This window comes from Salvelinus namaycush, chromosome 5 (genome assembly GCF_016432855.1).
Source record: "Salvelinus namaycush isolate Seneca chromosome 5, SaNama_1.0, whole genome shotgun sequence".
Taxonomy (NCBI): domain Eukaryota; kingdom Metazoa; phylum Chordata; class Actinopteri; order Salmoniformes; family Salmonidae; genus Salvelinus; species Salvelinus namaycush.
This window is the reverse complement of record NC_052311.1, coordinates 73,374,612-73,392,246: the sequence shown is the minus strand read 5'-3', so window position 1 is coordinate 73,392,246 and position 17,635 is coordinate 73,374,612. Positions and strand designations below refer to the sequence as shown.

The 17,635-nt window shown below is 45.8% G+C and overlaps 1 protein-coding gene across 1 annotated transcript in view; it reads left to right on the top strand.

Moving 5' to 3' along the window:
• Positions 1-17,635, top strand: part of LOC120048890 (transmembrane protein 65-like) — an 81,310-nt gene that overhangs the window by 47,804 nt on the left and 15,871 nt on the right. The window contains exons 4-6 of the mRNA XM_038995197.1: positions 812-879; positions 2,856-2,910; positions 12,280-12,322. Coding sequence (XP_038851125.1) covers positions 812-879; positions 2,856-2,910; positions 12,280-12,322 — 166 coding nt within the window. The remainder of the gene's footprint in view (positions 1-811; positions 880-2,855; positions 2,911-12,279; positions 12,323-17,635) is intronic.

Genomic DNA, 17,635 nt, shown 5'->3' with positions numbered 1-17,635 from the left:
GAGGATTCATATATGAAACAGTGGAGAACGCTGGAGGATTCATATATGAAACAGTGGAGAACGCTGGAGGATTCATATATGAAACAGTGGAGAACGCTGGAGGATTCATATATGAAACAGTGGAGAACGCAGGAGGATTCATGTATGAAACAGTGGAGAACGCTGGAGAATTCATATATGAAACAGTGGAGAACGCTGGAGGATTCATATATGAAACAGTGGAGAACGCTGGAGGATTCATATATGAAACAGTGGAGAACGCTGGAGGATACATATATGAAACAGTGGAGAACGCAGGAGGATTCATATATGAAACAGTGGAGAACGCTGGAGGATAGGCACATGAAACAGTGGTGTCTCTTCACTTGTAAATGTTTTTCCCCCCAGATTTGTTTCCTCCCTGTCACTGTGCTCACAGACACATTCCCAGCCCACATATTCTACCAGGGCTGAACTGATGATTATCATGCAGTATAGCCGGGTTGATGACTAGAGTGGAAAAGACTTCCACATTGATGACCAATAGGGGTTAGAATGAGTTCATTCGGGTTCAAGACAGATTCCTTTGCTTTTGATTAGTTGAATCAGACGGCCAATGTTTTGCAGCACCTCCCTATTTTGGTCTCGTACCAGAGAACATTTGTCCAGAAGTAGGACGGACTACCGCGGACTGAGTTATGTAGAACTCACTCTTCTCCCCGTTTGTAACTGCCAAAATGTTCATCCAGGTTCACTGTGTCTCATCACTTCAAGTTTCCAGTACATGTGTGGGATGTTAAATGGGATGTTGTGTGTGTTCTTTCTTTTGCAGTTCTTCTACACAACGCCATTCCTTTTGTAGGATTTGGTTTTCTGGACAATGCCATCATGATTGTAGCTGTAAGTTACACCACTTTATCAAATGAATATCATGTTTAGATCTGTGTCGCTGTGGTGGATCTCTATCCATACTAGTATTACAGTAATACTAGATATATTATACAGTAATATGCTGTAGCCCTCTATCCATACTAGTATTACAGTAATATTAGATATATTATACAGTAATATGCTGTAGCCCTCTATCCATACTAGTATTACAGTAATACTAGATATATTATACAGTAATATGTGGTAGACCTCTATCCATACTAGTATTACAGTAATACTAGATAGATTCTACAGTAATATGTGGTAGACCTCTATCCATACTAGTATTACAGTAATACTAGATAGAGTCTACAGTAATATGTGGTAGACCTCTATCCATACTAGTATTACAGTAATACTAGATATATTATACAGTAATATGCTGTAGCCCTCTATCCATACTAGTATTACAGTAATACTAGATATATTATACAGTAATATGTGGTAGACCTCTATCCATACTAGTATTACAGTAATGCTAGATATATTCTACAGTAATATGTGGTAGACCTCTATCCATACTAGTATTACAGTAATACTAGATATATTATACAGTAATATGCTGTAGCCCTCTATCCATACTAGTATTACAGTAATACTAGATAGATTCTACAGTAATATGCTGTAGCCCTCTATCAATACTAGTATTAAAGTAATACTAGATAGATTCTACAGTAATATGCTGTAGCCCTCTATCAATACTAGTATTAAAGTAATACTAGATATACTATACAGTAATATGCTGTCGCCCTCTATCCATACTAGTATTACAGTAATACTAGATAGAGTCTACAGTAATATGTGGTAGATCTCTATCCATACTAGTATTACAGTAATGGTAGATAGATTCTACAGTAATATGTGGTAGACCTCTATCCATACTAGTATTACAGTAATACTAGATAGATTCTACACTAATATGCTGTAGCCCCCTATCCATACTAGTATTACAGTAATATTTGGATAGATTCTACAGTAATATGCTGTAGATCTCTATCCATACTAATATTACAGTAATACTAGATAGATTCTACAGTAATATGTGGTAGATCTCTATCCATACTAGTATTACAGTAATGGTAGATAGATTCTACAGTAATATGTGGTAGACCTCTATCCATACTAGTATTACAGTAATACTAGATAGATTCTACAGTAATATGCTGTAGCCCTCTATCAATACTAGTATTACAGTAATACTAGATAGATTCTACAGTAATATGCTGTAGATCTCTATCCATACTAATATTACAGTAATACTAGATAGATTATACAGTAATATGCTGTAGATCTCTATCCATACTAATATTACAGTAATATTTGGATAGGTTCTACAGTAATATGTGGTAGATCTCTATCCATACTAATATTACAGTAATATTTGGATAGGTTCTACAGTAATATGTGGTAGATCTCTATCCATACTAGTATTACAGTAATACTAGATATATTCTACAGTAATATGTGGTAGATCTCTATCCATACTAATATTACAGTAATATTTGGATAGGTTCTACAGTAATATGCTGTAGATCTCTATCCATACTAATATTACAGTAATATTTGGATATATTATACAGTAATATGTGGTAGAGATCTGTTTCATGAACATTGAAGTGAGAATCTGGTATCTGTCATTTACTGTAACTAGAGAGTTTGGTAAATTCTATTTTATCTTTTCAAAACATTGACATTAATTTTTTTGCCACTAAGCAGACTCTTTTATCCATATCTAACTCACTTAACCTCATTCAAAGACTTTCATTCTGAGGGACACAAATGACTCATTGAAGTTGAATACAAAAGCTTAGCTTTCAGCTGTGTTCTTTATTACAGCATGAAACACATACTATATAAACATATATCACGTTTTGGGTTTTCCCACATGGCCTTAACAAATAACAACAGAGAATCGATGATGGTGTTTGTGTGTTTTTGTTTTTCAGGGCACGCAGATCGAGTTGTCCATAGGTGTGATCCTTGGGATTTCAACCATGGCAGGTATGTCGAAACCAGAAATAATCTGCGAGTCCCTAATGGGATCATAGTCCCTGTGTAGTTCACTATATGGGGAATAGGGTGCCATTTGGTCCCTGTGTAGTTCACTATATGGGGAAAAGGGTGCCATTTGGTCCCTGTGTAGTTCACTATATGGGGATTAGGGTGCCATTTGGTCCCTGTGTAGTTCACTATATGGGGAAAAGGGTGCCATTTGGTCCCTGTGTAGTTCACTATATGGGGAAAAGGGTGCCATTTGGTCCCTGTGTAGTTCACTATATGGGGAAAAGGGTGCCATTTGGTCCCTGTGTAGTTCACTATATGGGGAAAAGGGTGCCATTTGGTCCCTGTGTAGTTCACTATATGGGGAATAGGGTGCCATTTGGTCCCTATGTAGTTCACTATATGGGGAAAAGGGTGCCATTTGGTCCCTGTGTAGTTCACTATATGGGGAAAAGGGTGCCATTTGGTCCCTGTGTAGTTCACTATATGGGGAAAAGGGTGCCATTTGGTCCCTGTGTAGTTCACTATATGGGGAATAGGGTGCCATTTGGGATCCAGTCTATATGCTTTGAAATGTTTTTTTGTATATTTACAGTACCTAGTGAAAGTCTACACGCCCCTTGCACATTTTTAAGATTACATTTCAAAAGGGATTATATTAAAAAAGGGATTATATTTAAAAAGGGATTACATTTAAAAAGGGATTACATTTAAAAAGGGATTACATTTAAAAGGGGATTACATTTGATTTTTCCCCCTACAGGTCTACACAACCTATTCCATATTTTCAAAGTTAAAAAAAAGTTACGTAAAATGTTCCAAATTAGTTCAATAAAAAAATGACCTGAAGACGTCTTGATTGCGTATGTCTTCACCCCCCAGAGTTAATACTTGGGTGAAGCACCTTTGGCAGCCATGACAGCGGTGAATAATTTTTTATAATATTCTACCAACTCTTAGGGCAACATACAGAGCATTCGGAAAGTATTCAGACCCCTTGACTTTTTCCACATTTTGTTATGTTACAGCCTTATTCTAAAACAATACTCCATAATGACAAAGCAAAAACATGTTTTTATAAATTTGAGCAAATTTATAGAAAATAAAAAAGTGAAATATCACATTTACATAAGTATTCAGACCCTTTACTCAGTACTTTGTTGAAGCACCTTTGGCAGCGATTACAGCCTCATGTCTTCTTGGGTATGACGCTACAAGCTTGGCACACCTGTATTTGGGGAGTATCTCCCATTCTTCTCTGCAGATCCTCTCAAGCTCTGTCAGGTTGGATGAGGAGCGTCGCTGCACAGCTATTTTCAGGTCTCTTCAGTGATGTTTGATCGGGTTCAAGTCTGAGCTGTGGCTGGGCCACTCAAGGACATTCATAAACTTGTCCCGAAGCCACTCCTGCGTTGTCTTGGCTGTGTGCTTAAGGTCGTTGTCCTGTTGGAAGCTAATCCTTCGCCCCAGTCTGAGGTCCCTCGATCCTGACTAGTCTCCCAGTCCCTGCCGCTGAAAAACATCACCACAGCATGATGCTACCACAACCATGCTTCACCATAGGGATGGTGCCAGGTTTCCTCCAGACGTGACGCTTGGCATTCAGGCCAAAGATTTCAATCTTGGTTTCATCAGACCAGAGAATCTTGTTTCTCATGGTCTGAGAGTCTTTAGGTGTCTTTTGGCAAACTCCAAGCAGGCTGTCGTGCATTTTACTGAGGAGTGGCTTCCGTCTGGCCACTCTACCATAAAGGCCTGATTAGTGGAGTCCTGCAGAGATGGTTGTCTTTCTCACCAAATTTACTGAGCTTGAAACAATTTTGACAAAAACAATGGATATATGTTGGTTGAATCTTGTTCAAATTGATTCACAGCTATAATGGCTGCCACAAGTGATTCCACCCAGTATTAACTCTGGGGTGTGAAGACATATGCAATCAATTACCCTCATTTTCAATTTCTTAGTAAATACATTTTTATTAGTAAATACATTTTTTTATTTTTTTATTTTATTATTTCTCTATGAAAATGTGGATTAGGTTGTGTAGATCAATAGGGATAAAAATCTAATTGAATCTCTTTTTAGATTTCATTTTAAGGCAGAAAATGTGAAGACTGTGCAAGGGAGTGTGTAGACTTTCACTAGCGACTATCTCAATACATTACATTTCCATCTGAATGTAACAATGGCAACAGCCAAATTAATCCTACACTCAACTTCTAATTAAAGCCTTGGCACCCTATCCCCTATGTAGTGCACTACTTATTACCCACAGGAGGTTGGTGGAACATTAATTGGGGAAAACGGGGCTCGTGGTAATGGCTGGATTGGAATCAGTGGAATGGTATCAAATACATCAAACACATGGTCTGATGCCAGTCCATTTGCTCTGTTCCAGACATTATTATGAGCCGTCCTCCCCTCAGCAGCCTCCACTGTAATATGACCATAGGGCTGTGGTCAGTAATCCACCATATATAGATTAACTCTTACCCAAGGAGGTCTGGGGCCTGCTGCACACATCTGATGTCCCAGGTATAAATCAGTCCCTGATTACAGGGGAACAATGACTGGTGTCCCAGGTCTAAATCAGCCTCTGATTAGAGGGGAACAATGACTGGTGTCCCAGGTCTAAATCAGCCTCTGATTACAGGGGAACAATGACTGGTGTCCCAGGTATAAATCAGTCCCTGATTACAGGGGAACAATGACTGGTGTCCCAGGTCTAAATCAGTGCCTGATTAGAGGGGAACAATGACTGGTGTCCCAGGTCTAAATCAGTCTCTGATTAGAAGGGAACAATGACTGGTATCCCCAGGTCTAAATCAGTTGCTAATTAGAGGGGAACAATGACTGGTGTGCCAGGTTTAAATCAGTGCCTGATTAGAGGGGAACAATGACTGGTGTCCCAGGTCTAAATCAGTCCCTGATTAGAGGGGAACAATGACTGGTGTCCCAGGTCTAAATCAGTCCCTGATTAGAGGGGAACAATGACTGGTGTCCCAGGTCTAAATCAGTCCCTGATTAGAAGGGAACAATGACTGGTGTCCCAGGTCTAAATCAGTCCCTGATTAGAGGGGAACAATGACTGGTGTCCCAGGTCTAAATCAGTCTCTGATTAGAAGGGAACAATGACTGGTATCCCCAGGTCTAAATCAGTTGCTAATTAGAGGGGAACAATGACTGGTGTCCCAGGTCTAAATCAGTCCCTGATTAGAGGGGAACAATGACTGGTGTCCCAGGTCTAAATCAGGCCCTGATTAGAGGGGAACAATGACTGGTGTCCCAGGTCTAAATCAGGCCCTGATTAGAGGGCAACAATGAAAACATGCAGTGGAACTGACTTGGAGGACCAGAGTTGAGTTTGAGGGATATAGGGAATAGGGAGCCATTTGAGACATTCTCTCAGTTTGTCCCCTGGTCTGACTAACTGCCAGAAACTGAAGAGAGGGACAGATAGCTGATGATGAGTTGTCCCCTGGTCTGGCTAGCTGCCAGAAACTGAAGAGAGGGACAGATAGCTGATGATGAGTTGTCCCCTGGTCTGGCTAACTGCCAGAAACTGAAGAGAGGGACAGATAGCTGATGATGAGTTGTCCCCTGGTCTGGCTAACTGTCAGAAACTGAAGAGAGGGACAGATAGCTGATGATGAGTTGTCCCCTGGTCTGGCTAACTGTCAGACACTGAAGAGAGGGACAGATAGCTGATGATGAGTTGTCCCCTGGTCTGGCTAACTGTCAGAAACTGAAGAGAGGGACAGATAGCTGATGATGAGTTGTCCCCTGGTCTGGCTAGCTGCCAGAAACTGAAGAGAGGGACAGATAGCTGATGATGAGTTGTCCCCTGGTCTGGATAACTGTCAGAAACTGAAGAGAGGGACAGATAGCTGATGATGAGTTGTCCCCTGGTCTGGCTAACTGTCAGACACTGAAGAGAGGGACAGATAGCTGATGATGAGTTGTCCCCTGGTCTGGCTAACTGCCAGACACTGAAGAGAGGGACAGATAGCTGATGATGAGTTGTCCCCTGGTCTGGCTAACTGCCAGACACTGAAGAGAGGGACAGATAGCTGATGATGAGTTGTCCCCTGGTCTGGCTAGCTGCCAGAAACTGAAGAGAGGGACAGATAGCTGATGATGAGTTGTCCCCTGGTCTGGCTAACTGTCAGACACTGAAGAGAGGGACAGATAGCTGATGATGAGTTTGTCCCCTGGTCTGGCTAACTGCCAGAAACTGAAGAGAGGGACAGATAGCTGATGATGAGTTTGTCCCCTGGTCTGGCTAGCTGCCAGAAACTGAAGAGAGGGACAGATAGCTGATGATGAGTTGTCCCCTGGTCTGGCTAACTGCCAGAAACTGAAGAGAGGGACAGATAGCTGATGATGAGTTTGTCCCCTGGTCTGGCTAACTGTCAGACACTGAAGAGAGGGACAGATAGCTGATGATGAGTTGTCCCCTGGTCTGGCTAACTGTCAGACACTGAAGAGAGGGACAGATAGCTGATGATGAGTTGTCCCCTGGTCTGGCTAACTGTCAGACACTGAAGAGAGGGACAGATAGCTGATGATGAGTTGTCCCCTGGTCTGGCTAACTGTCAGACACTGAAGAGAGGGACAGATAGCTGATGATGAGTTGTCCCCTGGTCTGGCTAACTGCCAGAAACTGAAGAGAGGGACAGATAGCTGATGATGAGTTGTCCCCTGGTCTGGCTAACTGCCAGAAACTGAAGAGAGGGACAGATAGCTGATGATGAGTTGTCCCCTGGTCTGGCTAACTGCCAGAAACTGAAGAGAGGGACAGATAGCTGATGATGAGTTTGTCCCCTGGTCTGGCTAACTGTCAGACACTGAAGAGAGGGACAGATAGCTGATGATGAGTTGTCCCCTGGTCTGGCTAACTGCCAGACACTGAAGAGAGGGACAGATAGCTGATGATGAGTTGTCCCCTGGTCTGGCTAACTGTCAGACACTGAAGAGAGGGACAGATAGCTGATGATGAGTTGTCCCCTGGTCTGGCTAACTGCCAGACACTGAAGAGAGGGACAGATAGCTGATGATGAGTTGTCCCCTGGTCTGGCTAACTGTCAGACACTGAAGAGAGGGACAGATAGCTGATGATGAGTTGTCCCCTGGTCTGGCTAACTGTCAGAAACTGAAGAGAGGGACAGATAGCTGATGATGAGTTGTCCCCTGGTCTGGCTAGCTGCCAGACACTGAAGAGAGGGACAGATAGATGATGATGAGTTGTCCCCTGGTCTGGCTAGCTGCCAGACACTGAAGAGAGGGACAGATAGATGATGATGAGTTGTCCCCTGGTCTGGCTAGCTGCCAGAAACTGAAGAGAGGGACAGATAGCTGATGATGAGTTGTCCCCTGGTCTGGCTAACTGTCAGACACTGAAGAGAGGGACAGATAGTGGATGATGAGTTGTCCCCTGGTCTGGCTAACTGCCAGACACTGAAGAGAGGGACAGATAGTGGATGATGAGTTGTCCCCTGGTCTGGCTAACTGCCAGACACTGAAGAGAGGGACAGATAGATGATGATGAGTTGTCCCCTGGTCTGGCTAACTGCCAGACACTGAAGAGAGGGACAGATAGCGGATGATGAGTTGTCCCCTGGTCTGGCTAACTGTCAGAAACTGAAGAGAGGGACAGATAGCTGATGATGAGTTGTCCCCTGGTCTGGCTAACTGTCAGACACTGAAGAGAGGGACAGATAGTGGATGATGAGTTGTCCCCTGGTCTGGCTAGCTGCCAGACACTGAAGAGAGGGACAGATAGTGGATGATGAGTTTGTCCCCTGGTCTGGCTAACTGTCAGACACTGAAGAGAGGGACAGATAGCTGATGATGAGTTGTCCCCTGGTCTGGCTAACTGTCAGACACTGAAGAGAGGGACAGATAGCTGATGATGATTATTCATGTGTATGGTAATATTCCTCGTCAGTCGTCTGAATGACTACAGCGATATCCTAGCCATTCACTTTAGGACAAGAGGGGATAATTTCCATTCAGTAAAGCGACAGCTTGCCTCCCATAGAACCCTATTCCTTATGTAGTGCACTACCCTATGGGCCCTGGTTATAAGTAACTACCCTATGGGCCCTGGTTATAAGTAACTACCCTATGGGCCCTGGTTATAAGTAACTACCCTATGGGCCCTGGTTATAAGTAACTACCCTATGGGCCCTGGTTATAAGTAACTACCCTATGGGCCCTGGTTATAAGTAACTACCCTATGGGCCCTGGTTATAAGTAGTGCACTATACAGGGAATAGGGTGCCATTTGGGACAGAACCCTGGGGCTGAAATAAGTTACAGACAACTGACCTTGAAACAGTTGTAATTACATTGGTCCTGCTCTCTCTCTCCTCTAATAAAGATTCACTATCTTCACAATTTAGTTTTTAGATTCAGACTACTGTAACTGCACTCGGAGAAAAAAGGGTTCCAAAATCTGTTCTTCGGCTGTCCCCATAGGAGAACCATGTTTGGTTACCGGTAGAAACCTGGTTCCACATAGAACTATTTTGGGTTCCATATAGAACCTTCTGTATAAAGGGTACTACATGGAACTCAAAGCATTTCTACCTGGAACCAAAAAGGTTCTGCCTGGAACCAAAAGGGTTCTGCCTGGAACCAAAAAAGGTTCCTTAAAGGGTTCTCCTATGGGGACAGCTGAAGAAACATTTTAGGTTCTAGATCCTTTGTTGGTTCTTAATCTTCAACACAGTAATTTTGTTATGGGCCGTTCTAATGTGACATTCAGTGATTATTTTGTGTTTGGTGTAGAAATACATAGAGCGATGCGTTAACATGGGAATATGTTAACGTTAAACAGACCCCTGTCCCTCACAGCCTACATGACTCCTGAACCACCCTGCGTTGCCATGACATTCAGATCAATGATTGTTTCAGACCGTCAGTCACAGTAAAACACATCAGTCCTGTGGGCCATGATTCTGCATAAACTGTTTTCAGCATCGAACTAGCAGAAAGAGCAGATGAAATCCATTAACAAACCAGCTGTATGGTAATTCACATTTATCTCTGTCGCATCTCATTTACCATGATTTTCTCTCTATTAGTTCAGGTGCATTCTGTCTAATGATGAGTCAGAGACACATCCTGCTGTCTAATGATGACTCAGAGACACAGCCTGCTGTCTAATGATGAGTCAGAGACACAGCCTACTGTCTAATGATGAGTCAGAAACACATCCTGCTGTCTAATGATGACTCAGAGACACAGCCTGCTGTCTAATGATGACTCAGAGACACAGCCTGCTGTCTAATGATGAGTCAGAGACACATCCTGCTGTCTAATGATGACTCAGAGACACAGCCTGCTGTCTAATGATGAGTCAGAGACACAGCTACTGTCTAATGATGAGTCAGAGACACAGCCTACTGTCTAATGATGAGTCAGAGACACAGCCTGCTGTCTAATGATGAGTCAGACACAGCCTGCTGTCTAATGATGAGTCAGAGACACAGCCTGCTGTCTAATGATGAGTCAGAGACACATCCTGCTGTCTATTGATGTCAAGACACAGCCTGCTGTCTAATGATGAGTCAGAGACACAGCCTACTGTCTAATGATGAGTCAGAAACACATCCTGCTGTCTAATGATGAGTCAGAGACACAGCCTGCTGTCTAATGATGAGTCAGAGACACATCCTGCTGTCTAATGATGAGTCAGAGACACAGCCTGCTGTCTAATGATGAGTCAGACACAGCCTGCTGTCTAATGATGAGTCAGAGACACAGCCTGCTGTCTAATGATGAGTCAGAGACACAGCCTACTGTCTAATGATGAGTCAGAAACACATCCTGCTGTCTAATGATGAGTCAGACACAGCCTGCTGTCTAATGATGAGTCAGAGACACAGCCTGCTGTCTAATGATGAGTCAGAGACACAGCCTGCTGTCTAATGATGAGTCAGAGACACAGCCTGCTGTCTAATGATGAGTCAGAGACACAGCCTGCTGTCTATGATGAGTCAGAGACACGCCTGCTGTCTAATGATGAGTCAGAGACACAGCCTGCTGTCTAATGATGAGTCAGAGACACAGCCTGCGTCTAATGAGAGTCAGAGACACAGCCTGCTGTCTAATGATGATCAGAGACACAGCTGCTGTCTAATGATGAGTCAGAGACACAGCCTGCTGTCTAATGATGAGTCAGAGACACAGCCTGCTGTCTAATGATGAGTCAGAGACACAGCCTGCTGTCTAATGATGAGTCAGAGACACATCCTGCTGTCTAATGATGAGTCAGAGACACAGCCTGCTGTCTAATGATGAGTCAGAGACACAGCCTGCTGTCTAATGATGAGTCAGAGACACAGCCTGCTGTCTAATGATGAGTCAGAGACACATCCTGCTGTCTATGATGAGTCAGAGACACATCCTGCTGTCTAATGATGAGTCAGAGACACATCCTGCTGTCTAATGTGAGTCAGAGACACAGCCTGCTGTCTAATGATGAGTCAGAGACACAGCCTGCTGTCTAATGATGTCAGAGACACAGCCTGCTGTCTAAGATGAGTCAACACAGCCTGTCTAATGAGAGTCAGAGACACGCCTGCTGTCTAATGATGAGTCAGAGACACAGCCTGCTGTCTAATGATGAGTCAGAGACACAGCCTGCTGTCTAATGATGAGTCAGAGACACATCCTGCTGTCTGATGATGAGTCAGACACAGCCTGCTGTCTAATGATGAGTCAGAGACACATCCTGTGTCTAATGATGAGTCAGAGACACAGCCTGCTGTCTAATGATGAGTCAGAGACACAGCCTGCTGTCTAATGATGAGTCAGAGACACAGCCTGCTGTCTAATGATGAGTCAGAGACACAGCTACTGTCTATGATAGTCAGAGACACAGCCTGCTGTCTAATGATGAGTCAGAGACCAGCCTGCTGTCTAATGATGAGTCAGGACAAGCCTGCTGTCTAATGATGAGTCAGAGACACAGCCTGCTGTCTAATGATGAGTCAGAGACACAGCCTGCTGTCTAATGATGAGTCAGAGACACAGCCTGCTGTCTAATGATGAGTCAGAGACACAGCCTGCTGTCTAATGATGAGTCAGAGACACAGCCTGCTGTCTAATGATGAGTCATATGACTGACCTCTTACGAAGCACCCAGTTCTCTAACAATCAGTCAGGTGTGAATAGAGGATTGGTCGGTTCACACACCTTGTGTTGTTCCAGGAGCATAGGGAGAAATAACTCCATATACGACAATTAAACTCCCAACTTTACACCGTGTTTTGTGTTTTAATGGATTTTTAACCTCTGACGTCATCAACCAGTCCTTCACCCAGGCAGAACCGTGACCTCCCTCTCTTCTCTCTCTGCAGCTGCTGCCCTGGGGAACCTTGTGTCGGACCTGGCTGGACTCGGGTAAGAAAAGGCCGATCGAACCAATCGTCTGTTTGGGCTGATACAGTCCCTGGTGGAGTCCTATTTCAGTCACACTGTGTACAGTCCCTGGTGGAGTCCTATTGCAGTCACACTGTGTACAGTCCCTGTTGGAGTCCTATTGCAGTCACACTGTGTACAGTCCCTGGTGGAGTCCTATTGCAGTCACACTGTGTACAGTCCCTGTTAGCATCCTATTGCAGTCACACTGTGTACAGTCCCTGGTGGAGTCCTATTGCAGTCACACTGTGTACAGTCCCTGGTGGAGTCCTATTGCAGTCACACTGTGTACAGTCCCTGTGGAGTCCTATTGCAGTCAAGGACTGTGTACAGTCCCTGGTGGAGTCCTATTGCAGTCACACTGTGTACAGTCCCTGGTGGAGTCCTATTGCAGTCACACTGTGTACAGTCCCTGTTGGAGTCCTATTGCAGTCACACTGTGTACAGTCCCTGTTGGAGTCCTATTGCAGTCACACTGTGTACAGTCCCTGTTGGAGTCCTATTGCAGTCACACTGTGTACAGTCCCTGGTGGAGTCCTATTGCAGTCACACTGTGTACAGTCCCTGGTGGAGTCCTATTGCAGTCACACTGTGTACAGTCCCTGGTGGAGTCCTATTGCAGTCACACTGTGTACAGTCCCTGGTGGAGTCCTATTGCAGTCACACTGTGTACAGTCCCTGGTGGAGTCCTATTGCAGTCACACTGTGTACAGTCCTGTTGGAGTCCTATTGCAGTCACACTGTGTACAGTCCCTGGTGGAGTCCTATTGCAGTCACACTGTGTACAGTCCCTGGTGGAGTCCTATTGCAGTCACACTGTGTACAGTCCCTGTTAGCATCCTATTGCAGTCACACTGTGTACAGTCCCTGTTAGCATCCTATTGCTGTCACACTGTGTACAGTCCCTGGTGGAGTCCTATTGCAGTCACACTGTGTACAGTCCCTGTTAGCATCCTATTGCAGTCACACTGTGTACAGTCCCTGGTGGAGTCCTATTGCAGTCACACTGTGTACAGTCCCTGTTGGAGTCCTATTGCAGTCACACTGTGTACAGTCCCTGGTGGAGTCCTATTGCAGTCACACTGTGTACAGTCCCTGTTAGCATCCTATTGCGTCACACTGTGTACAGTCCCTGGTGGAGTCCTATTGCAGTCACACTGTGTACAGTCCCTGGTGGAGTCCTATTGCAGTCACACTGTGTACAGTCCCTGGTGGAGTCATATTGCAGTCACACTGTGTACAGTCCCTGGTGGAGTCCTATTGCAGTCACACTGTGTACAGTCCCTGTTAGCATCCTATTGCAGTCACACTGTGTACAGTCCCTGGTGGAGTCCTATTGCAGTCACACTGTGTACAGTCCCTGTTGGAGTCCTATTGCAGTCACACTGTGTACAGTCCCTGTTGGAGTCCTATTGCAGTCACACTGTGTCAGTCCCTGGTGGAGTCCTATTGCAGTCACACTGTGTACAGTCCCTGGTGGAGTCCTATTGCAGTCACACTGTGTACAGTCCCTGGTGGAGTCCTATTGCAGTCACACTGTGTACAGTCCCTGGTGGAGTCCTATTGCAGTCACACTGTGTACAGTCCCTGGTGGAGTCCTATTGCAGTCACACTGTGTACAGTCCCTGGTGGAGTCCTATTGCAGTCACACTGTGTACAGTCCCTGGTGGAGTCCTATTGCAGTCACACTGTGTACAGTCCCTGGTGGAGTCCTAGTTTCTGGTTAGGATACGTTTTAATAGTCACAGTGGGAACAACATATCCTATGCACTTCCTTATTGTCACTGTCTTTGTACAAGAGCCTCCAACATCATCACAGACTAATGTTAAAACGACTGTAACAGAATCTGTTAGACAGCGACAGCCAAGGGTAGTTCCTTTCACCAGTTGCTGCGTGAGTGCTTGAGCTAATGTCCTGTCATTGTCCCTGTTTTACCCATGTGGTTTTGTACAGGAAGTAATCATGACTTGTTGCCAGTTAGTCATTGGTGCGGCTGGCTTCCGGGTTAAGTGGGCATTGTGTCAAGAAGCAGTGCGGCTTGGTTGGGTTGTGTTTCGGGGGAAGCACGGCTCTTGAACTTCGCCTCTCCCGAGTCCCTATGGGTGTTGCAGCGATGAGACAAGACTGTAACTACCAATTGGAGAAAAGGGGTAAAAAAACACAAAGAAAACAGATCTGGGACCAGGCTATAACAGAAATGGGAACAGTCTACAACAGATCTGGGACCAGGCTATAACAGAAATGGGAACAGTCTACAACAGATCTGGGACCAGGCTAGAACAGACCTGGGACCAGTCTACAGCAGATATGGGACCAGGCTACAACAGATATGGGACCAGTCTACAGCAGATATGGGACCAGTCTACAGCAGATATGGGACCAGTCTAGAGCAGATATGGGACCAGTCTAGAGCAGATATGGGACCAGTCTACAGCAGATATGGGGCCAGTCTACAGCAGACCTGGGACCAGTCTACAGCAGCTATGGGGCCAGTCTACAACAGATTTGGGACCAGTCTACAACAGACCTGGGACCAGTCTACAGCAGATATGGGACCAGGCTACAACAGATCTGGGACCAGACTACAACAGATCTGAGACCAGGCTACAACAGATCTGGGACCAGTCTAGAGCAGATCTGGGTCCAGGCTATAACAGATCTGGGACCAGTCTCGAGCAGATCTGGGACCAGGCTACAACAGATCTGGGACCAGACTAGAGCAGATCTGGGTCCAGGCTACAACAGATCTGGGACCAGTCTACAACATATCTGGGTCCAGGCTACAACAGATCTGGGACCAGTCTAGAGCAGATCTGGGACCAGGCTAGAGCAGATCTGGGACCAGTCTAGAACAGATCTGGGACCAGGCTACAACAGATCTGGGACCAGTCTACAACAGATCTGGGACCAGGCTACAACAGATCTGGGTCCAGTCTAGAACAGATCTGGGACCAGTCTACAACATATCTGGGACCAGGCTAGAACAGATCTGGGACCAGTCTACAACAGATCTGGGACCAGTCTACAGCAGACCTGGGACCAGGGTACAACAGATCTGGGACCAGGCTACAACAGAGCTGGGACCAGACTAGAGCAGATCTGGGACCAGTCTACAACAGATCTGGGACCAGGCTACAACAGATCTGGGACCAGTCTAGACCAGATCTGGGACCAGGCTAGAACAGATCTGGGACCAGTCTACAACAGATCTGGGACCAGTCTAGAACAGATCTGGGACCAGTCTAGAACAGATCTGGGACCAGTCTAGAACAGAGCTAAGCTAACTGTAACTAAATGTTTCCTATTGGCCTTGTTGTCAGCATTATGGTGAATTATAGAATAAAGTATATGTTTTGTATTCTCTGCATTCCTTTTTCTATGACTGGTGACAGAGAGGATTGTAGATGTCTGCTTGTAGATGTTTGATTTCCCAGATGTCGTGTAATCTGCTGCTGTCTCTTTCTGACGTCTGTAATTTGATGTATGAGTCATTTATTTTAACAGCAGTCAGCTGCTGTGGCCGTGGCTTCAGCCTCTCTGTTAGCTTGGTTTGACCTGGGCCTCCAGCCTCTCCTCTGTTAGCTTGGTTTGACCTGGGCCTCCAGCCTCTCCTCTGTTAGCTTGGTTTGACCTGGGGCTTCAGCCTCTCCTCTGTTAGCTTGGTTTGACCTGGGCCTCCAGCCTCTCCTCTGTTAGCTTGGTTTGACCTGGGGCTTCAGCCTCTCTGTTAGCTTGGTTTGACCTGGGCCTCCAGCCTCTCCTTTGTTAGCTTGGTTTGACCTGGGCCTCCAGCCTCTCCTCTGTTAGCTTGGTTTGACCTGGGGCTCCAGCCTCTCCTCTGTTAGCTTGGTTTGACCTGGGGCTTCAGCCTCTCCTCTGTTAGCTTGGTTTGACCTGGGGCTTCAGCCTCTCCTCTGTTAGCTTGGTTTGACCTGGGCCTCCAGCCTCTCCTCTGTTAGCTTGGTTTGACCTGGGCCTCCAGCCTCTCCTCTGTTAGCTTGGTTTGACCTGGGCCTCCAGCCTCTCCTCTGTTAGCTTGGTTTGACCTGGGCCTCCAGCCTCTCCTCTGTTAGCTTGGTTTGACCTGGGGCTCCACAGCCTCTCCTCTGTTAGCTTGTTTAACTGGGGCCCAGCCTTTCCTCTGTTAGCTTGGTTTGACCTGGGCCTCCAGCCTCTCCTTTGTTAGCTTGGTTTGACCTGGGCCTCCAGCCTCTCCTCTGTTAGCTTGGTTTGACCTGGGCCTCCAGCCTCTCCTCTGTTAGCTTGGTTTGACCTGGGCCTCCAGCCTCTCCTCTGTTAGCTTGGTTTGACCTGGGGCTCCACAGCCTCTCCTCTGTTAGCTTGGTTTAACCTGGGGCTCCAGCCTTTCCTCTGTTAGCTTGGTTTGACCTGGGCCTCCAGCCTCTCCTTTGTTAGCTTGGTTTGACCTGGGCCTCCAGCCTCTCCTCTGTTAGCTTGGTGTGACCTGGGGCTCCAGCCTCTCCTCTGTTAGCTTGGTTTGACCTGGGCCTCCAGCCTCTCCTTTGTTAGCTTGGTTTGACCTGGGCCTCCAGCCTCTCCTCTGTTAGCTTGGTTTGACCTGGGCCTCCAGCCTCTCCTCTGTTAGCTTGGTTTGACCTGGGCCTCCAGCCTCTCCTCTGTTAGCTTGGTTTGACCTGGGCCTCCAGCCTCTCCTTTGTTAGCTTGGTTTGACCTGGGCCTCCAGCCTCTCCTCTGTTAGCTTGGTTTGACCTGGGCCTCCAGCATCTCCTCTGTTAGCTTGGTTTGACCTGGGCCTCCAGCCTCTCCTCTGTTAGCTTGGTTTGACCTGGGCCTCCAGCCTCTCCTCTGTTAGCTTGGTTTGACCTGGGGCTCCAGCCTCTCCTCTGTTAGCTTGGTTTGACCTGGGGCTCCAGCCTCTCCTCTGTTAGCTTGGTTTGACCTGGGGCTCCAGCCTCTCCTCTGTTAGCTTGGTTTGACCTGGGCCTCCAGCCTCTCCTCTGTTAGCTTGATTTTCACACTATGAACACATCTCATCATTCAGTGAAGTGTTTAAAGTTACCCTCAGGTACATTTCAGTACATTTCATCATTGAGTTACCCTCAGGTACATTTCAGTACATCTCATCATTGAGTTACCCTCAGGTACATTTCAGTACATCTCATCATTGAGTTACCCTCAGGTACATTTCAGTACATCTCATCATTGAGTTACCCTCAGGTACATTTCAGTACATTTCATCATTGAGTTACCCTCAGGTACATTTCAGTACATCTCATCATTGAGTTACCCTCAGGTACATTGGAGTACATTTC